The sequence below is a fragment of the Anser brachyrhynchus genome (assembly GCF_964034855.1).
Source record: "Anser brachyrhynchus genome assembly, chromosome: 1".
Classification (NCBI taxonomy): Eukaryota; Metazoa; Chordata; class Aves; order Anseriformes; family Anatidae; genus Anser; species Anser brachyrhynchus.
The window spans coordinates 74,775,905-74,799,095 of record NC_137694.1 but is presented as its reverse complement, the minus strand read 5'-3'; the positions used below and the strand labels follow the sequence as shown (position 1 = coordinate 74,799,095).

The 23,191-nt window shown below is 40.9% G+C and overlaps 1 protein-coding gene and 1 long non-coding RNA gene across 5 annotated transcripts in view; both read right to left on the bottom strand.

Moving 5' to 3' along the window:
• Nucleotides 1-19,227, bottom strand: LOC308198628. The gene is made up of 4 exons (XR_013954063.1): nt 4,440-19,227; nt 3,321-3,386; nt 1,982-2,053; nt 1-775 (listed from the first exon to the last, which is right to left on the bottom strand). It is a non-coding gene; the product is annotated as an uncharacterized lncRNA (long non-coding RNA).
• The window catches only part of SULT4A1 (sulfotransferase family 4A member 1), a 32,972-nt gene extending 12,734 nt beyond the window's left edge, over nt 1-20,238 (bottom strand). Inside the window, exons 1-2 of one of the 4 annotated variants that reach the window (XR_013953968.1) lie at nt 19,624-20,213; nt 19,234-19,409 (exon numbers count right to left, since the gene is read on the bottom strand). Coding sequence is in view for 3 of the 4 variants with exons in the window: in XM_080601031.1 (XP_080457157.1) it covers nt 19,234-19,409; nt 19,624-19,955 (508 nt within the window). In the remaining variant the exon portion in view is untranslated. Of the gene's footprint in view, nt 1-19,233; nt 19,410-19,623 lie in introns of all 4 variants that reach the window. The other 3 variants (XM_080601033.1, XM_080601031.1, XM_080601032.1) reach the window with 3 other exon arrangements.
• Nucleotides 20,239-23,191: the final 2,953 nt, after the last annotated feature.

The window sequence follows — 23,191 nt, the reverse complement described above, 5'->3', positions numbered from 1 at the left end:
AAACCAAACAATGAAAGAGAACAGATTGTATTACAGTTCTTATCTAAACAGAAGCATATGAAGGGAGACCTAGACATAGAAATAACGATAACTTTTGTCCTTAGGAGTCTGCTCTGAACTCAGTCTATAGCTACTGTTTTAATGTAGTATGTCTGCTCCCTTTGTGTTTTTTTTTTTTTAAACACATGAAGATCTCCTTTCACATAGAATATCTGAGGTTTATCTTTGGTAGTAACTTAAATATAACTATGTTTTTGTTTCCCAGTCCTTTTACCTGACTTGGAAAAGTATTTTTCCTGAATTGGAAAGCATTTTACATATACTGAGTCTTACCCTATGAATGTTGGTTAGGCAAATACTATCATCTCATTTTTAGAAATTAAAAAAAATGAATCTGATAGAGGTCATCCAAGTTCATAAAATGCATTATAGTGGCCATACTGGGAAACAGCCACACTGTCCTCTATTCTAAACTGTAGGCAGTGCTACTGTTACATAATTACTTGAGTCTATTTATACTTCCATTTTATAGATTGGATAAACCACTGACCACATCAATGCGTAGTGAGTTAGTCATAAGCTTTAGAAGCCCTAATTATGTACCTCTCTCTGGTCTGAAGACACTTACAAAGCAACCAATAAATAATATAGCCTTAATGACTGCACATTGGAAAGTTAAAAGGTATTTCAAACGTAAGTTTGAACAGGGAAAATATTTCAACTGATTTCACCTTCAGGCAGGTAGGACTGGAAAGCAGGAAACACTCTAAACAGACTAACAAAATTCAGAGATACTCGCCAGGGCCTTAAAAAGAGAAAGGTATGGGCTTTTGGTGAGATGGAAAAACAGAATGAGATGCGATCAAGTTGATCTAACAGGCAAGGGACCCCATGGTTTAAAAGACAAGTCATGTGGACATGGGAAATCCTGGATACTGTGACAGACTTACCAATTCTTTAAGAATTGTGAGTAGTAAAGAAAATGAGACCAGGATTTATTCTCCCGTGTTACCTAAAGGACCAAATAACCCAAACCTATCTGCTTCATGACCTTGGAAAGACTAGCTGCAAATTTAGAAATCATGCCTTTTGGTCCCATTTATGTTGAAAATAATTTGCAAGTTGCAAGTAATTTGTAAATTCATTAAGTAATTCATGTTAGCTATTATGATTGTACACATGAACAAAAATACATTTTGCACAAATTCCTGTATGTTCTTCCAACAAGAAGAAAATTGCTGTATTATTCAGATTATTTTTTTAAATCTACACTAGGAGTAAGGAAAAAAACAAAGACTCACATACTGTAGAGACTGGTTAGAGTGAACACAGTTTGGATGAAATATGAAAGAACACACCTCTCTAAAAATTGCTTTGGAAAATAAGTACTTAAGACTTCTGTTTCCTCACTGGTGAGTAAATTAAAATTGCTTGAAAAAAATAAACTTTTACATTATCATTACCCAGAGACAGCTGTCACAGACTTAATACACACTTGCCCTTGAGGCTGTTCACTCTACATTTTTTAAGTCCAAGCATATATTTTATGTATTAAAATTAACATACATAGGGTACTTCAGTATCAGTCCTTGTGACTCTGAATAAGCACAACCCTTGTTCTCATTAAATATTTATTCTGACAGAAGACATCCTGGTTCTCTATAATTTATTTCTGTATTTCCAATTCTGCTTGCAAAAAAAAAAGTGCTATTACAGCAACCTTGTTCCATGAAAGGAAAAGGAATAATTGTGTAGGGATAAACACCAACACCAGGACTTTCTAAGTCTCAATCTTTCTCCTCTTAACTGCTCTCTAGACAAAAAGACACCATTTCCACTGTGCCCCTGAATACAGGATGGATGCTGGGTTGAGGCAAGACTATGCTGAAAAATTCAGGAGAGCAGCATGTTCCCTCCCAGCTCTTCACCAAGTCAACCAGGTAACTAGGAGCTAAAGGCTGAGAAGAACATTCCCCATAGCCTTACCTAGCTCTGCTCAGACCTGCGGCCATGTACTAGACTTGCCTTGGTTACCAGCAAGATCCACAGAGCACTGGAGAGATAGGAAAAGACCTACTAAATGTCTTATAATCCACATAGTTTGTAGGAGGCATGGGAAAGAAGGTTTCTGATTTGGAGGAAAATGAGCCTCTGGAAGCTCAAAAGTCTTCACTGTTTTCATCTAAATGTGCTTCCATCAAAAATAATTATTCATTAAGAGTAATGCTGGGCACATGGCAGACAAAAATAAAAATCTTGATCAAGTACAGGTTCTTTAAAACAGTACTTTGAATCTATGAACCTCAGTGCTAATAATAAGCATCCACATGCACATATACATAAACTACTGTATATACATACTGTATATGTATGTATATAGTATATACATACAGTATACTACTGTATATACATAAACTACTGCATGATTCTATAGAATGCTGCACATACTCTAGCATCCTATTCTAATTCATAGAGTGATAAATATTTCTGCAAACTCTTCTACAACAGGGAGGATTGTAAACTGATAGCACAGATATTTGGCTTCTGGCCAGCCAGCAGGTTAGTTTCTCCTCCCTACAGATACATTAGGATCTCTGATCCTGAATTGTCCCACCCGTGAACTCTGTGCTAGTTTTCACTTTTTGTAAAAAAAACAAAAAACAAAAAACTTGTTTACAAAGAAAAAATAGCTAAAACCACTTATATAAAATTATATATATATAACCTCTTCACATCTCTATTAGGATTAAGAACAACTCAAATTGAAATTACAGATATCAACAGAGCTGAACATTCTTTTGGTTTAGAAATGTTGGCTTAGCCTAGCAAGAGACAAATGGCAGCCCAAATTCCAGACCTAGATCCTAGGGCAGGATTTTCTACTCCATTTTCTAGATGCCCAAGCCTAGACTGGGGCCAGCAAAGTTTATTAAATTTGCCACTGTGGAAGGTGAATGCGAGTCTTCTGTTGTTGCCTCTGACTTCCCATCTGGGTATAAAGCATATAGAAATTGTCTGTTTAAATCAACTGACATAAGCTGATGTCTGTGAAGTGTGAGAACCGCCATTTTATGGGGTTGGACCTAGAGTAAATTGCTGAAAATGAGATTTTCAAAAGAAATTATGTGAATTGGGTATTAGAGTTGATTTAATCCCTCTGATAAACCCCACGTATCACCAAACTTGGGCAGATCTAAATGCTACAGAAAATTTCTTAGTAAAAGGGGCAATAATGACACTTGTTGGAGAGAAGAAAGCTAAAGAAAATTAAAGAAAAGAAAATAAAGGAAGCTAAAGAAAAAAAGAAGTGCAGAGTTTACCTTTATACTCCCCAGATTTCTGGCCTGGCTGCCAACCATGATGCATTGTCACTTGAGGGCTTCTCACTTTTTAAGTGAAATTAAAGGACCAGGTCACTAAGTGGAAAAGCTATCATTTATGTATACAAAGCTAAAGTTTTTTCTTGGAGCCAATCAGTGGATCTTGTGAATTCTCTAGTATTTTCCATCACCTTCTCCTTGTGTTTCTGAATGCATGCACTTGTACGTGCATGCCTCACCTGGCATGGTACAGAAAGAGTGAACAGTCACAGACAAACAGGATTAATCTGTCAGCCTTTGGGCATGAGGCACCAGACACAACATTCATAAGTACCCAGTGATTCTATCCTGCCTTCTTCCAGCTGCTGCAGATCCACATTTCATCCTGGAAGAAGACTACTGTCCCTGCTAACTCCAAGGTCATATTGCCAAAACAGACGTGGAATTCATTAAAGCCTATCCAATTTTAACTAAAATGAACCTAGTCAGCAGAGGAACTTCAGAGCGCTGTACCCAAGAAACACTCTTCCCTGACAAGCTTTTCTGTTATGTCTATACAATGCCCCAGGAGAAGTACTGTTCCAATTTATCGTATAATATCTGGAAAGAGATGGGATGGGAAAACAGCAGTAATAAGCTACTGCCAGAACCTGCAGGTTTTTAAGAGACCCTTTTAAATTACTTATGAACCTACATTTCTACTCTGCATAAGGGCATGTCCAAAAGAAGCCCCATCACAACAGTTTGAAACTGTGCTAGTTGGGCTGTGCTGTCCTTTGCAGCCTAACGACATACAGAATCAGGACTCACTTAGAATCCTTCCACCCCACAATCACCCCTACAATGAACGGGAACCCTCTTGCAAGGCCAGTGCCTCAGCAACACTAGCAAGGTTAGTTCATGGCCATAATGTCTCTGCTTATCAGTAAGCCTAACTGCTCCAGCAGCAACCAGACAGCATAGCAAGATAACCAGAACTTTGAAACACCTCGCAGCTATTCCTTTCTGTTTCTATATGTTATTTTCAACATCAAATACAGCCTCTGTAAAAGAGCATTATTTTTTAGGGCAGATGTTCTCTGGCTCCTCTCAGTACTTTCTGGCCACTGGCACACTCACTTGCAGCTATTGCACCTCACAGATTCGTTCAAAGTGAAGTGGCAGATACAAAGATGGATGCCTCCTGTGAAGTTTTCCTTCCCTCCATTGTTTCTACTGTAGTTTATTTCAGGTTTCTCCCCTCCACATCAGCTAACATGGGACAAGCCTTCAACTCAAAGATGTGAAGGTCTTTCCTGTAAAGAAAGTCATACTGAAAAACATAAATACTAATGTTAATATTAACAATTTTGTAGCACTCCCAATTAGTTGCACCTCATTTGATCTACCATTGATCTACCAGTGCTTGATCAAGTTTCAACTAATACAATGCAACAGACCCATTATGACTCATAGGTGTTTGTTTTTTTTATAGCATTGGTAAACATAGAGTGCTCATTAAAAATGAGGGCTGCAAAAGCTGTTACAGATTGGTCTAGCAAGTGCTGTAAAACAATTCCCCACACAATTCTAATTGCCTGCAAGCTCATTCCCTTTTCACCAATTTCAGTGTACATCTGCAGGTAAGTATGGCAAATTCATCTTTTTCCTACAGTAGTGGAGGGAAAATTAGATTTTTCCATTAGAGGAAAATAAATAAAAACAAACCATAAAAATCTCTCTTCTTCAGGTCCATATGTCCTTGTTCTCCTACACCTTGGAATTCCAACTGTCCTAAGAATATGGATTTTTATTTTTATCACTTAGGGTTTTAATAATAAAAGTTATATGTAGACCTTGATACCATATATTCCAATTCTTCTGTTCCTAGAAGAGACTCATGATTCAGAATGAAGGCTGAAATTATAATGTTATATTGCCAATATTTTTGACTGCCTCTTTAAGGTGCTGATTTTCAGAAGGAACTGAATACTCATGCTGAGATTAATGCCCCATTTACTTGGCCTAAATGCCTCTAAATTCAATATTCACCTGTGAAAGGAATCTGTGGAACATGAGGAAACTGAATCCAGATCCTGAAACTGATAGCAACAGCTTAAACATATTTGGATTTAAAACAAATGTTAACTGTATGATTTCCAATAACATTCAGTAAGTAGGGTCTTAGCTTTTTAGACTTATTAATCAGTTTAGTTTTCATTTAAGCTAATGGCTTTTAAAAACAAAACTAATAGGCTAAATTCTGCTTGTCTTTCGCTAGACTTATATCAGAAAATACAGAACTGGGTCCATTAGGTCTGAGCTATGTTTTTAATGTACAGCACCAGAGGCTGTAAACACTATTCTATAAGAAGTGTATTCTATTTGGAGCTAAGAGGTACTTTTATTTGGTTAAAAAAAAGCTATTGCTGCACTGTTTACACACATATTATCCTTAGAAGCATTACTACCATGTATAAGACCGTATCCTAAAACAACAATAAACGGTTACAAAACAGTGTTATTTTCAGTTCATGCATTAGTACTATTTTTAAAAGATGGCCCAAGTCCTAATTCTCCCTTACATTAGGGCACTAACTACTCAAGTGAGTGTGGGATGAGAAGCGCAAAATGAACCATGGTGCACCCCAGACCAGGCACCAACCGCAAAGGCTTCACCATTGCCAAAAGCAAGGCAGACGATGCGGTGTTTTCCACTCCTAGCAACAGCAACAGGAGCAGCTCAGAAAAAGGCCTCCTTACACTAGTAAGTGAAACATGCCAGGGCCTGTTCTCTGGGAGGACATGCTGGGCAGCCAAACCCGCATCCATAGAGGTGAATTTCCCAAAACAAGACAGCCCCATCTGTAGCTTCCTGGGACCCATCCCTGGCTTCAGCTACTTCCCACCCCATGCTGGGGAGCCTGCTGTCTGGGAAAGGGCAAACTGCGCCAGGGAACGGGCTAGCAACAAAGCTATGTTGATGACAGCCTGCCTCTGTCTTAGGTTTACCAGTGTAGACATGGAGAGCAGAAAACTGGATTGTCTGTGTTCCCTACTTTAGGCGTCATAAAACCAGAAGAAAAACAGCTTGGGTCACAAACTCCCTAAAATCTCTATCCAAACCATGGTTATGCCAATCCACTCCAACAGGCAGTGGACCACATGGCAAAAGCCTCTTGCTGGGGACAGTTGGGACAAAAAAATATTTCTTTCCCTCTCAAACAAGCCACAACATTCTCACAGCCTCTGGAACTGCAGCAAGGAGTAGGTGCATACTACCACCACTACAAACCAAGAGACAGGTCCACAGATTGTTTTTTTATCCCTAGATTTTGAGTAACAAGACGACACTGTTCGTCTCTTTGCCTTTTGAATGATGAGTCAGGATTTATGCTCTCAAGCTTGTCCCCATATCCATGATTTTATCATACCTAGGTGTCCCAGAATTTGTTACAGGTTCTTCACTGACAGCTGATACTGGTTGGTAGCTGAGAGGGGAGAAGGACTTTACTCATGGCCATTCTCTTTAGGCCTTAGCTGGTTTCGTAAAATATGTCCCTGTCCACGGATGCTCCTCATGTCAGTACCAGATGTCATCACCAATGGAGCAGCTTGTGTGAAGATGTCCCAATTCATGTGAAACCACATCAGCCAAATTAGCTTAAGGAGTTTATCTTTTTGGCATAAACTCACCTACCTAATTCTCCTTGAGACAAATGAGAATGCATTCACACAAAATGCTCTGCAGGCAGTTCTTTAAGACAAACAGCAGGCTAAGGACACTAAAATCCTGCACTACTGCAGATGCTTTTAAAAGAGGTCATCTACCCATATCCTTAAATTAATCCTCGCTTTCTGTTTCCACTCACCAAACAAAATGTGCTGCCATGGTACAAGATAGCACAACACCTACCTTGTTAAAACAAAAAGAAAAAATGTATGGTATAACATCTCTGGAAGGAATGTTACGTGTTGGGAACATGGAAATAACATCTAGATCAATTAAAGCTGCAGTCTTGCTTGCTGCCTTACTATCTGACAGACAGAATTACATCCCTCCTTACCCTTTCCACACTTATTCGAGGTTGACCAGGTCTAAAGTCAACCTAGTCCATTCAGTTGTCACCTTCTTTCCCTGGGCTTCTCTCTGAACATCCTACTTTGGACATCCTCATGACGCAATTCAGAGAAACAAGCCCTTTCGTAACAGCAGTGCGAGCACCGTATCATGCAGTCATGCCAAAGGACAGGCCACCAGGAGAGTAATTCATGGAGGAAAGACTGCTTTTATTGCTTTTATTTTATGCTACTGGGCACATTCTGTCTCAAACATCTGGAAATTATCTGGCAAACTCTGGCCACATAAACTAGCAATGGTAATTCTTCACAATGATGTGCCAATGGTGTATTACTAGACTTTCAAATCCCACTTTCTCCCTGGAGCATACATAAGATACATGCAGTTACCTCAATCTTACCTCTGCTGTATCCCAACCCCTGCTTTCTCTGCAGTCCCATTCCCCCAGTCTTTTAAAGCCTACATGAAAAAGATGACCAAACTGCACCACTCGTTACCCCAGCAAGAGCTCAACTTAATCTCCAGCAATAAGTCCCCCCATGGCATCAAATTCACCTCCATTTTCACACAGGTGACACAACGCTGTACCAAGGATAAGGCAGAAAAGAACACTGCTGTAACAACAAGTCATTGTTTTTTAAATCACCCTGAAGGACTTAATCATATTAAAGAGAAGTCCTTAATTACCCTTAGCACCACTGATTTCTAGGATAACTATATCACTTTGTCTTGTACTACAATGTTGTAATACAGACTGCAGCTAAACGCAGCTAAGGCAGGAGACAACAGGGCTTCCATATCAGAAACTTGTGTTGAGGTTGTTCTCATAGCATTTGTGGTGACTGTCACCTCTTGAAGTGCTTTGGTTGGCATTCAGACTTGTGTAGTGAACAGAAATGCAATTGTATGCCTCCGTTTCAATCCCTTCCAGGAAAATTGTTGGACAAAGCTTGCCTACACATTAATGTATATTTGCATATATTAGGTGGTTAAATCAGAAGAAGGCAGCATACAGACAGTGTCATGTGAAAGCACTGAAAATACGAGCTGTATGTGCAAAAAAATGGAAAAGAGGCATATTGTTGTTTCAGAATTTCTAGGAACATTTTTAACCTTCCATGCATGAGACTATGTAGTCTCTTTAGTCAGCTATTACTTGTATAAGATCAGGGAGTAAACCACTTTGTCTCAAACAGAATCACCCTCAAATGAAAGCTGCCCATCGTAAAAGCTGCCCTGAGCAAAATCATTCTTTGCAAGGTACCCATGCCCCCACTCATATTTAACACACTCATTCCCTCTATCTGCTGAACTGAAGTTTTAGGCAAGCTACAGTCATTTCTATTCTGCTATTGCTCTTCAAATTAGAAATGGATATAGATCTAATCGGGAGTACAAAAGGGGATCTGCCAATCTGTATCACCATGGGTTTTCTCAGTATTGCTGCAAAATCTTTGAAGAGAGCACATTATTTCTGATAGAAAGCGCTGCTGATCCAACAGAAGCACTCACATTGATCATTATTAATGTGCACTTCAACTACATATGCATAGAGCAATCCAATTTTAGAAATGCCTGCAGCAGTTCTGTGCTACTCTGGCAACCCTGATCAGCAGTAAACAGGCTTTTAACTGGATAGTTAACCTGGGTTTATGATTGCATTGCAAAGCCGCCACTGTACTGACAAATCTGAACTGCTGTGTGGGTAGTCAGTATGTATCTTCTGAACATGTGTCTCATCTCATCTGCTTCACATTTGTCTCATTTTGTTGGCTTGGATGAATTTATTACTCACATACTTGGACACAGTGAAGGGCTAATTCTGCACCCTTGTCTGTATCCCATATGGTGATCTGATATCATTATACATCATCCAGAACTTGCAGCCTTATATAGGATGACAGCCTTCACATCCTGCACCATAAATGGTGGGTGGGTAAAAGCACTTGAAATTAGCTTGCATTTTTTAAATTATAGATGTACTGTGGCATTTAGTAACAAAAACCTCTTGGTAGTCGGTTCTCCACTGCTCCTCCTTTCACTTTATATCCTCTACTATCTCAGCCACTGCCTCAGACTTAGCTAGCTAAACATTTCTTACACACTTTCTACCTCTGATATGCTTCCTTTCTGCCATTTCTCAGTACCATGCATTTTCCTCGCAGTGGGTCTCATAAGCCTGTAGTCTCATTTGACCAAAATATTAAAAATGAATGTTTCCAAGTGTTCTCTCTGCCATGCCATGTGTGTCTGTGCATATATTGAGCAAAACATTCTTCTTGCTACTGAATCTGCAATGTTTTACAGGATTAATATATAACATAAATGGTTTATTTGGTCTGTATCAATCTGTAAAGGACTTTGGTATACAGAACCCTAATTATTTCAGCTCTTAAGCCCCATCTCTCCAGATTCTCCAAAGTGTTACTGAAATTTTGAACAGGCTGAAAGTGATTAGATGCTGGGTGCTTCATGTTTGCATGTGCATCCTTTGTTTGTTGCTCCCTTCCACCAAGCTAAAAAATAAAAACATTCCCATACAGTGGTATTATTATGTGCTCAGCTCTAATACCTAGATGTTTGATTCAAATTTAGAGCTATAATTTGCTAGTTTATTTACAAAAATATAGATGGTAGATGATACCTTTTCTCTAAGAGAATTTCTAGTCATTATACATGTAACAAATTCTGTCAGAGATGAAATACATCCATATGCCTCCAATGGAAAATGCAGACAAAATGCTTAAATAACTTATGCAAGGTCAGAGAATCTGCAGCAAAGAAATCATACCAAATGTCCAGCATACAAAAACTTGCATCACTTCTGAAGCAGCACTGATGGGACAATGCAGGCAGAAGTTTCTTCTCTCCAATATAGGGTGTTCAGTTGAGTAGTAATTTAAAGAAGAAAGAAGTCGTTTAATAAAAGACTGCATAATAAGAATGAAGAATCACATGTGCTTAACCTAATTCAGTCTAATGTTCAAGACTTTTGCTTTCCTTCATTAACATCTTCACTATGAAAGATGAACATTAACATGAAATGAGAATGAGTTGGGTTGAGCTGATTTACATAATTTTCCTAATTCTTTAGTCTTTGAGGTCATTTTCATCTATTTAACCCAGTCAATACTGATTTCACATATGGGGAGGAGGTGAGCAGGCTGAGGAGCATTAGGGATTCGGAGAAGGAGGTCAGCTGGTGGGATCATACTCTTACCATCCCTGAGACAGAAGCATCAGCTAACCACAACACAAGAAATGAAGAATCTCCTACTCTCTCACCACCAGGCAGTAGAAGGGGACTTAAGAGATGGGGAAATGGAAGCAGGTTTCTGTTCAGGGTGGCTCGTGAACCCCTCTCCGCTACCTCACCTTCCCAGGTGCTTTTATTCTACAAGGTATTAGGCTCTGGAACTTGATGGACAAGCAAATGATGATGTGGATGAAGGTCAATCCAGGTTAGAGGGATCACCTGGGGCAAGTCAGCCTACCCCCAGTATCATGACCATCTCTGTCACAAGAAAAAGAAAGGTTGTCATAGATGACTCCCTTATGAGGGGAACAGAGGGCCCCATATGCCAGCTGGACCCGACCCATAGGTAAGTCTGCTGCCTCCCCAGGGCCTGGGTAAGAGACGTTACTAGAAAACGCTAGCTCGGTATGGCCCTCTGATTACTATCCATTATAGTTTTTTCATGTCAGCAACGAGAAGTTTTTTCATGTAGCAAAAAGAAGTCCAAGGACAACCAAAAGGGACTTCAGGGCCTTGAGGCAATTAAAGAATCAGGCACACAGCTAGTGTTTTCTTCTATCCCTCCAGTACCAGAGAGCAACATTAAAACGATTAGGCAGACCTAATATGTAGCTCCAAGGCTGGTGTCACCATCAGAATTTGGGGGTTTTTGATCATGGGATGGTCTGCACAACACCAGGCCTGCTGGTGCCTGACAGGACACACCCTTCTCAGAGGGTGAAAAGGATGTTTACTCAGGAGTTAGTAAAAGTTTAGTTTAGTTAAAGCTGAGTTTTAAACTAGTTTTGAAGGGGGAAATGGACAAAACCAGGCTTGCTGGTGATAAGCTACAGGACAGCATGCCAAAACAAAGTGTGGGGTACAGTGAAGCACATTTGAAATAATTCTACACAAATGCATGCAGCCTGAGGAACAAGCAAGAGGAGCTAGAAGCCTTGGCTCTGACCCAAAGCAAAACCTGGTGGGAAATCATGTGACTGGTGTGTTACAACAGTTACAGGCTCTTCAGACAGGACATGCAGGGCAGACGAGACGGGGGGCTGGCACTGTATGTAATGGAGGGCTGGGCTGTACAGAGCTTGCCACTGGTGATGACAACATAGTTGAGAGCCTCAGGGTAAGAATTAAGGGACAAAAAAGTAAAGCAGATGTCACTGTGGAAGTCTACTACAGACCACCCTGCCAAGATGACAACACCGATGAGTTATTCTTTAAGGACACCTCTAGATCTGCCACCCTTGTCCTTATGAGTGACTTTAACTTGGCAGATATTAGCTGGGAATACCACATAGCTGATACAAACATGTCCAGGAGATTCCTAAAACTCCTTGATGATAACTTATTGGCACAGGTACTAAGGGAGCCAACCAGGAAAGGTGTCCTCCTTGATTTGTTGCTTGTAAATAGAGAGGGTCTCATTGGTGAAGAGGCAATTAGTGGCTGTCTTGGCCGTAGTGACTATGAAGTAGTTGAGTTTAAAATCTTTGGTGATAGGAAGAAAACTGCCATGAAAACTTGAACCCTGGATATGGGAAGAGCAGACTTCAGGCTCTGCATGGAACTAGTTAGTAACATCCCACAGGCAACTGCTTTTGAAAGTATTGAGATCCACCAGTGCTGGTCACTTTCTAAGTACAACCCCTTAAGAGCACAGGAACAGACAATTCCAAAATATCAGAAGTCAAGCAGGTGGGGCAGAAGACTGGCTTGGCCTAGCAGGGATCTTTTTCTAGAGCTTAGGCAGAAAAAGAAAGTGCATGGCCACTGGAAGCAAGGTCAGGTGACATGGAAGGACTACAGGGATGCTGCTTGCATTGTAGACACAAAATTCACGCAGCCAAAGTTCAGAGTTGAAGTTGGCCAGTATCATGGGAGACAATAAAAAGAGCTTTTTAAAATATGTTAACAGTAAAAGGAGGACCGGAGATAACATTGGTCTGTTACTTGATGAGAATGGTCACCTCACAAACAGGGACATAGACAAAGCAGAGACATGTAATACCTTCTTTACTTCTGTCTCCGGTACCAATGATGGTAGGACCACAATTGCAGCAGTGATAAACTCCCAGTGAGCCCCCAGCTTGTGCAGGATCTGCTGTTCCAGCTGGATGCATGCAAGTTTTTTCCTCTTCCCTGAGTCTTCTTTCACAAAGAAAGTCACTTGAGTTTTACACTACTTCACAGTAGGGAAGCAATTATGCTAGAGACCCAGCAATACCTATTAGGTAACTAGAGAATTCTTCCTCTTCTGAACCATTTGTTCTTTCTCTAGTAAGATCTCTTCACTGTCTTGATAAATGATTCATGAGAGAAACATGAGAAAAACACTGCTAGCTAGATTAAAAAAAAACAAGTTTTCCTAATGACAGATCTTTCCTCACCACTTTTAGTTCCTGCTTTATGCGTGTAAGGACCTATTCAATTCTACTCCCACTGAAATCAAGTCAAATGCATCAGTGGCATCTCATTGTCTTCAATTCCTTATTATTTGACATTTTTATTTATCATTTCTTTGCCTAGTAATAGTTAGGACTGAGTCAATATCAGATGATATTATGAGCTATACATAAATAAAACAAAAGAATCCCATTTCAAAAGGGTTTTCAAAGCACAGGAACCCAATGGCCCTGACCCCTACCAATAATTGTGTATTGGTCTTGCTTTCCTGCACCTGGGTGGTCCTCAATGGAGTGAGCTTAAGAAACAGTGTACTTACTCGTTTAATTGTTGGAAAGAATAAGGCTTCAGTCACCAAAAACCAAGAGCATGAAATCAAATTCAAATGTACCCTATATATCAGTCCCTATAATGACAGCTCACAGAACACTTCTCCATCACCCAATGCAGTTTGCTGACTCCTTTTTGTTTGCGCAAGAAGTCCATTCTTTCTGACTAGCTGGAATAGAACTGAAGCACATTCATACTGCATTAAAGATGTTGGATATCTGAGCTTTACAAATTACTTAAGATAAGGAGAAACTGAAAAAATATGACGGGATTGGAAAAGAGAAATAGTAAGTACCACCATTCTGACTTCCAAAATATTAACTTGTTCATGAAACTAACAGAGGCATGGTATCGTTGTAAGTCACAGGGAAGAGCTTGTAAGCATGCATAATGTTGCCTCACAAAACAGAGGACAAAGGAAAAAAATCCCAGATTTATTTTGTGTAAAAATCTCTCAATTTTTAAGCCAACCTCATGATTCTCACGACATGTCTCTGGGCCAGTAACACTCGAATCCCCTCTTACAACATAAACCAATTAAAAATATAAACTGATTAAACTCAAGTGACCAAAATCCTACATAGAGAATAGGACTATAAATCCAGAATAGCAGAATATGGCTATTCTGCAAGATAAGAAACTGTTGTCAAAAAATATAACAACAAAACTCTTGCGAAGAGTTCCTTATGAGAACACTGGAAATTAAGGCAAATCAACCAGCTTAACACACAAAACATCCATGTGGACACCCTTGTTCCCTGAGGAGCCTTACTCCAACAGCATAAGGCTTTCTTAAACCTGCTATTAACCAGGGTAAACCTCTGCCACCCACTACAGCTGACTCTTCGCTGTCTGACAGCTCCCAGCCCAGAAACTCCCACAGACTGGGCACATCCTTGGGCAACCTTTCAGCCTGATTCTCCTCTCGTTTATGTCTGCACAAAATCAGGACTGTCAGCAGTGTTGGCCCTGTGTACGTCTGGGTCAGTGTGAAGAATCCGATTCCTTGTGCTCAGGGTTATCAGTCTGACATATTATGCAGGGGCAACTGGAATGCATTAGCCAGCGAGGCAGCAACGCGGGTACCTCAAAAAAGTACAACTTACCAAGCCACAGCTGGGGTATGCTAATGGGTAGGTAAGAGGACACAAACACTCTGATTCCCTGACATAATACAATCACTGCAGCTCTGTGCAGACCTGCCACCTACTCACTGATTGCTATGTCAGGTCACTGCAGATACTTTAGCTAGTGAGCTAGATGTCCGCAGAGTGCAGGACACCCCTACAAGCACAGCTCATGTGCAGCCATGTAAACCTAGCCAAGTGATAATGCTCTTTATATTGAAGGGTATTATTATGCAGTACAGTAACGTTCAAAAACCTGAACCAGAAACCAGCCTTGCTAGTTAAATGTAACATCCCTGCCAAGAAATCACATAATCTGAGGACAACAAGAAGGATGGGATTGGAGAAGACAAAGCACAATTTCCACAGGAGACAGTCATTTGGTATAATTTTTACAGTGTATTTATTAAAGACATTTTTCCACTGTATTTTATAATATAGTCCCACAGACAATTGAAACTGATCAGAAGGTGAAGGGGAAGAAACAACTGCCTAGAAATAATAAGTCCCTGAATGAATTTCACAGCCAAAGAAAAGCACATGAATCTCCATCCCCAATGGTTCAAGCCTTCCTTTGCCTGAAGTATAATAGTGTGAGTGCTGGGTCTGATACAAATAATATTCTAGATGTTGATGAACAGAAGTCTGTTGATTTTAAGAGGAAAATCAGACAAGCAAGGAAAGTGGGGGTTACACTGAAACTTCTATGTCTGGTTCACAGCCCAGAAGCTTCTTCCACTGCTCTAACCGTCAAAGGATCAAAGAACTGTTTTCCCTACAACAAAAGAAAAAACATGAGGCACATGAAAAGAACAACAGATTACAGTATAAGGGAAATGTAAGAATGTAGACAGAGCCCCAGCACATGGCAGGGAAAGGGGATGGACAGAACAATAAACAGAGCTCCTCCCTGCCAGGGAAGGGAGGATGGGAGGGATATCACTGTCCCAGCAAGAGGTGTTAGATTCAGGAGCACTGGAAATAGAAGAGGATAAGAGACTGGCGTGCCTGCAGTGGGAGAGGTATACACAACAGGAGGAGGCACAAAACCCATGATGCGTATAATGCACTTTATCAGCAGGTACAATGAGAAGCAAGACTTTCTTCTGTACATACAGAATCTTTTGTGCAAATAAAATAATGGCAAACTCAAACAAACCTTCTCCAGTTCATTTCATACATGACTGAAGGTAAGTGTTAAGAAAGAATTTGAAAGATGAGAACTCAATGAATGTACACACAGGAAAGCTGTCCTTGAACTGATGTGCAAATTTACTGTTGGTACTTCATTAAGCCTAAGGCCTAAAGTCAGCCATCATATTCCCTACAAACTATTGGGTAGTTACTGAAATTCAATGCTGCAACAAAAATTCAAAATGTTGTCTACAAAAAGACAGACCTACAGACAGCTGAAGTCCATATCCAGCACTCACATTTCACAGTGGACGACAGAAGAGCAAGAGTTCTCATGAACTGACTGGACTTAAAGCTGATACTTGCCCAGCAACTGACATTTTCCCACACAGAACTCCAGAACATTATTTGGCAAAATAATCAAAACTGGAGAGACAGCTCTGCTATTAATGTAAATAGCTCACGTTAACAAATTACCAGTTTTGCAACAAGGCATTAATTTGTGGGCTTTGACCCAGGAACATAAAATGCACACTGATGCAGAACAGATACAAGAGGGTATTAAGAAAGCTTGCCACTGCACATCAGTTATGATTAAAGCAAACAAAGATCTACAGTCAAGGGTTAGCATCATAAGCCACAGCAAAATACCTAAGTGAACCTGGAGTCAGTACTATACTTTAGGTCCTGATTTAATTCCACTGAAATCGTTGACCTTAGCAGACAGTCTAACTCTTGGCATGGTGACTGAGGAAATTCCATGAAAGAATTTGCTTGTTCATTAATTCTGTAGTTTATTACATCCATGGAGAAGAATTCTAATTTTCAAGTAGGGTACAAAACCCCCACAGTATGAGAGGGTTCCAGGAAAGTTATTACAGAGGTACAATGTGCTTCCTCGCTAACACTGCATCTTATTTGTGAAGCAACCTGTTGTGTGGGCTCCAATTATTTAATGCTATATAGAATAGTATTACTATGCACTTGTAGTAACCATAAATCTCGTTGCACCCTGCTCAGCCTGCCCATTCTACACTACAAACTTGCACGAAAGATGAAACTTGTGACTTGATCTTTTCAACAGAGCAGAAGCCCACCTGATTTTAAATTATTTACCATGACAAAAAGGGTTTCTGTAATTACAGTCCTAATATATACGTATGTAAAAGCATACATGCACACTGACATATTTACATATGTCTGTTTAAATGGGTCTCTGGGTTTTAGGCACAAGCTCATCCTAGTCCAGCAGCTACCAGAAGTTGTTAACATTGATTGGATGCAGGTGTTAGGATTAATTAAAGATGTAAGCAATATCATTATTTAAGCACCCATCAGTGGAAATCACATTAAAGCAGTCATCTTCCATTAGGCTTATTACATTACTCCCAGTAAGGCCACTGGTACATTCAGTTTTCTACCATTATTGGACCAGCTTTTTCCTGGATCACACCCAATTTGTCAATATCCGTAACTATTTCCAAGTAATGTCTCCATCTCACGTTCAGAGCAGCAGCATCACCTAGTTGTGCAGAGCATGTCTTCAAAATGGCATACATACTTCTACATCAGTCACTAGGAATACTGAAGCAGTCCTGACACCCCCACCCCACCCCCCAGAAACAGACCATAAGCCACTTGTATATTTTCTTTGCCAGATAAGCCAACACACAGTCAAAAGCTACTGGTAGAGCCTTTTGATATTAAGTTATGGTACAGGGCTCAGTAGGAGCTAGAAACTCTTGCCTCTCTCACATCTAGCAGAAGGGCTTGTTTGTGTATTTCTTCCACAATTTGAACAGATGGAAAGGTGGTGAAACAATGAACATGATTTACTTTCATAAAAGTTTTCCATTAAACCTATCTGAAATTAGTGTATTTTTCTCTTCCTAAACTTCTGTTGTCAAAAATACTCTTGAAATTTTGTTCAAATGTAATTTATTAACAGAAACTAGGTAAGTGGGTCCCAAGCATGTTTTACATTTGAAGATTCCCCAAGAATGCCAAGGTATTTCATCCCTATTAACTATATTTTGTGCATGAAACATGTTTTGTAAAACTACTTTTTTCCATTATGAGAATTCTGATCAGCTCCAGTTAACAGAAAAATCTGTCAATGCTGCTGAGAGACAGGAGGATGAAGCTGTAGTTAAGGTAACAGAGAAGAGCATGTGGTTCTGGATTCAGTTTCTGGCTTTGATGTAGACTTCCTCTAGGGCCTTGGGTAAATCAATGGAAACCATATTTGGGTTGTCTAATTTCTACTGACAGGCCTGTCCCTAGTCAGCAAACCCTTTCACAGTTGATTCAGAAACCCTAAATAAGGCACCAAGCCATAAGCCATGTAGGATCAGTGGACAAAACAAGTTCCAAGGGTTTCAGAAGACCTCAGGCCACCTGAAGGTGGACTGTTGTCTCCTGGAGCTTGCAGACATTATGATTGTGTTTTAAAGCCTATTCCCATGACAAGAACAGACTCAAGACCCATCCTAAATATACTCTGTCCTAGCAAGTAAAATACTATGGCACCTATTTTTTCGCAAGGTGAGGCTGCCCCTCCAGTTCCTCCACCTTCCTTTTCCTCAGCTTTCACACTGTTAGTAAACCCTCCTATAGTAAAGCACTGCCTCTAGCTTTGTAAGTGAGCAGTTGTTTGTCACTGACCTCAGCTGGGGTCCTGAGGGACCTACTATATTCACAAAATAATAGCAAATTACATATGATTATGCAAGTTGGCTTTCCATGGCCAACTGTATAGCCATCAAAGCTAAATTATTTCCAGGTGATGTATAACAGCTATTTTGTGCCTGGCTGCTAGAAACTGAGGTTAGGTGAGGATATTTAGCAATCTGTTAGTGCAATGTTGGGGTGCTGTACTAACAAAGGTAAACAGATTCACAAAAATAAAATCTTAAAACTGAAAGAATTAAATTGTGTGCTTCCTGTACGCTATATAAGTCTTTACAAGAACAATAAGGATGCTGTTGCCTTGTCCTAATCCTAGCATTCTGGGGGCCATTTGCCAGCCTACAAACTAGCCCTATCCTCTCTAATGCATGCATCTGTCAAGCTCTAGCTTGTCTTTAACAGCATAATTTTTAACTAAATGTTGAAAAAAAAAGTGAAGATATTTAAAACTCCTTGAGAAATGGCATCGTAACAGATGTTGCTTTTTTGAAAACATATTTGTGAGGCAGCAGACTGAGGAGAAACAGCAACGAACCCTTTGTAAAGCAAAATAATAAGAGCTAGTCAGTAAGCTGTGATACTGAAACATTTCACAAGGGCATTTACAGAGCTAACATCTGCTATCTCCAGTGGCCTTTGAATTTTCTAGAAAGCGATCATCCTGTTACCAGGAAAAAACCTCACTCAAGAAAGGGCTTCAGCAAGAACCCGTTGTGTTTGCTTCTGGTTTGCCCGGCCGCCTCGCCGAGCTACCATATTGCCGCCTCCGTGAGGGCAGCACCGCATCCCCCCGCACCACTTTTAGGCGTTTCTGCACGGGAATCCCGGAGCTGGCAGCAGACGCCCCAGCGGCGTGGGGCCGTGCCGGCGGCAGCGCAGAGTGCCCGGGCACACGTCCCCGGGGGGCTGGCGCCCGCCTACCTGACTTAGGATAGGTGACGATCCAAACGTCGCTGTCCCTCACCGGGAAGTTGGCGATCTCCTCCATCTTTCCCCGGCAGAAGGGCGGCAGCCGCACGCCATTGTACTCGAAGTACTTGCTCTCGAACTCCCCCGGCGTGCTGGGGGTCTCAGCCTCGCTCTCAGCCATCCTCGCCCTGGCTGGCGGAGATAGAAGCGACCGGGCGTGAGGGAAGTGCCGGAGCGCCTGGCGGCAGCAGGCGAAGCAAGGAGCAGCCCCCGCCCCCGACACGCCCCCGCGCACGCACGGCGAAAGGAGGAGCGGCAGCGCGCGCGGTGATGTCATGCGCGGCGCCGCCAACGGCCGCCAAGCGCCGGCCGGGGGGGCGCACAGGGGGAGGGGGGGGTCACCTCAGCCCTGTGCCGCTGACAGGGTGCAGACCGTCCCCGTTTTCGGCAAGGCAGACCTCAGATAAGTGGCTCTCCGTTTGCATTCCTCGTACTACCCAGGCTGAGGCCCAGAATCGTTTCTTACACAGCACAGCCTTCATCCTGCATCCCTTTTCCCACTCCTTAGGTGCCAGCTCTGTAGGGCAGCAGCCCAGGGGGGTGCTGCACACTGGCTCTAGCCTGATCCTGCCCCAGCGGGCACAGCTACCCCCAGCAAAGCCCTTTCTGACTCGCTCCCTACAGCGCAGCTTACTACCGGCACTGCTGGTACAGCCTGATAAAGATACAGCCATTGTCAACTCCCACTTCACCCCTGCCCTGAGGGGCAGCGCTATCCACACAGTTCCTAACACCTCAGCTGATGCTTGGGCCAGAGCTTAAATAGCGTTTCCCTACTTGAGCCTGTGGGTTAGCACCCAGGTGCTGCTGTTCAGGGTATTTAAGGCCTGCTGGCACCTGACAGGAAAGTATAAAAGGTCTACCCCCCGATTAAACTCCTTATATTAAAGAAGTCAGGAGAATTTTAGCTGTTTTGTCTGGTATGGATGAAAAGCCAGCAGTTCAATAGACTTAGGCCTCTGTTAGTTCCAGAAAGGTTAGTAAAGAATTTTTATTTGCTTTTTTTAAATGGCTGTTTGGCTGTGTGTATGCTTCTAAAATTACGTTAAAGTATAACATTCTTTGAAAGCTTCAGATACAAAGTGTCTGCAATAAGTATAAACTTCCAAAAAAATCATAAAGAAACAGGAAATTAGGGGAGGAGGGTGCAATTGCATAACAAATACATTTCTGAGGGAGTAAAATATAACTAACTTCAAGTTAACGTACTAAATTGTGAACAGCAACCAGATGGAAGTTGTCGAACTGTCCCTACTACAACCTCAGCAAACTCAGGGAAAACAACAATACAAACAGCTCAGAGCAGTAACTACTTTGAGCCTGATAGTTCCATCTGTTATTGAGTAGAAATCAATATCTTTACTGTAGTTTACTTTTTTTTAACTACTACTAAACTCCAGGCATTAAAACTATAGGTGGAGCAGGTAGGAAGAGTTCACCAAAAGCTATTATCCAAAAAAAAAAAAAATCTTTCCCTTGAATGAAAATAATTTGTAGAAGTGGGTCAGTTTAATATATATATATGTGCGTGTGTATATATATATATATACTTAGAGTAATTCACCCTGGAGTGTTTTGACTAGTAAGAACTGCTCTAGAAGTTGATAAAACATGTTTAAGTCCCTGTGATGCCAAGGTTAGTTTTGAAACTGTTCCTTCAAGAAACCAAAGTCAAAATTCTCTCTAGAAATCTAAAAGAACTTTTCCAGCTTAAATAAAGAAATACGTATTTGTGAAAGGTGGGTTAACAAGATTGGAGAATCCAAGGAGCTGGGTGGTTGGCATTCTATATTTCAAGATAATATTGTAAACTTAGAAATAACTGGTATTCTGGGGCTGGTGCTTCTTATTTTCTTCCCAATGGTGTTCAAGTGGTCTCTTTTCTTTTTAAGAAAATAAGATTTTCTTTTTAAAGAAAAGATTTTCTTTTCTCTTTAAAATTTTCTTTTTAAGAAAATAAATCTCTTAATCATTAAATTGTATCAGTGATAACTTCAAACCCCAACAAAATAGACAAAGACTTGAATTCTAGTCTCTGCTGCTATTTATTGATTTAATTTTGCTTCTAGAATTCCTAACTTAGCCCTCAGGTGTTCACACAGACCTTGCTGCATATATCACGTGGAGGGAGCCATCCTGACAATAGAAAAACTTTCTGTTTTCCCTTTAAGTTAATAGGAGTTGTCCAAATGTGTCTTGGGGTGGAATTCCTTTATGTAGAGCAAAAAGCCCAGCAGACATTACCACAAGGGATACAGCAATAATTGGAGCATCTTTCTAGCAGTGAATGCTTTCACTTACCTTCTGTTTTGAATGAAAGAGCCCAATGGGGATGAGAAATTGGCTGTCATGGATTAACTGTCCTTGGAAAGATTGGGTACGGTGAATCCTAATATAGGCACATTGGACCTATAGTGCACCAATTGCACAGGCGATGTATGCATGTGAATATTCAACATACTGGATTTGCTGCAGGTATACAGATCACCTGCCCAGCGCTTACCAAGGTCTGATGTATGAGATGTGCACCAGACTTGCTGGGAATTCAGACTACTGGACTACAGGATGTTTGAAAGACTGTCACTGGACCACCCTCTGTATAAAACTTGGATAAGACTTGGAAAAGGAGATGCTAGAAGAAAAATGAAATGCTGACTTTAGGGAAAAGTTTTCATTTTAAGATCAGTGGAAGCAGGATTCAAGCCTGGAAACAGATTAACTGTTCCTATGCTGTTTAGGTATGTCTGTATTCTTGTGTTCTGTCGCTACAAAAAGCACTTCTATAACCTTTGTGCTCCCGAAGAGTTAGATGTCCTTGTCTTTGCTATCAGATTTGCCTACTTATCAGATGAAACTATTGTAAAGAACATTCCTGTCTCGAGATGTGTGTGTATACTGTTGCAGACAGAAATAGTTCTTTCAAAAGTCTATCTGATGAAAAGATAAACTTGGCAATGTTCTGCCTTACCTTTTTATTAAACCATTGTAACAGCAACCCGCATCAGGGTTGGAGAGACGAGCTTATTCAGAAGGAAAGGATTCAGAGGAAGATAGACCGCTCCCACATGTTGAGGTGCCAACTACTGTTCAGTTTTAGACCTGAAACCTATAAATCCTATCACAAGTATGTGATGTTTATAAAATCTTGCTTTCTGAGAGGTGCTTGTTTGTTCAGGGAATACACATGAACTTTCAGGAATGTTTCTTACAGTCTCAGCCCATATATGAGTGAGAGCAATGTGACCTTCAAGCACACAGTCCTAGTCCAGCATCCTAGTTATTTTAGTGAATGGGGCTGAGGAATAAGCCATTGATCATCACTCACTGTCTTGGGTTTTGTCTCTGGTACCCCGTGAAGAGTGAACACTCTGGCCTCTGCCAGGACCCTAAGGAATTGTATCTCTTTTCTGCATAACGTTAACAAAGTCTCCCTGTGCTTAAATTCCCACCTCTAAAACAGTGCAAGTACTCAAGTGCTATCTATCTGAAGGAATCTCTTATTATTATCCAAGTGCAAGATTCAAGGTCTTTCTGGGAGACGAGATTGATGCAAAGCATACATTTCCCTGATGTAATCCTGTTCAGTACAGTCAGAATGAGAGGGTTTGACCAGAGAAAGGCAATATGAAAGTAGTCAGTGTAGGAAGAACAGAAGTGACTTACGAGATAGGGATGGAAGAATCTGGGATGGAAGAATCTGGAAGAATTGAAATGAATGTGCAAAGTTGCTTGCAAGTCGGTGATGGCATGGTGTGACACCCTGCTGTAGTCAGGAGCATTGAAGGTCTCAAATGTAAGACAAACTGAGGGTGGTGGGAAGTGGGAGACCACACATAGAGCCTGAAAGAAGGTAAAAATGAAATGATATAGTAATGTGGTCTCAAATTGAACTAGTCTGATGTTGACTAGG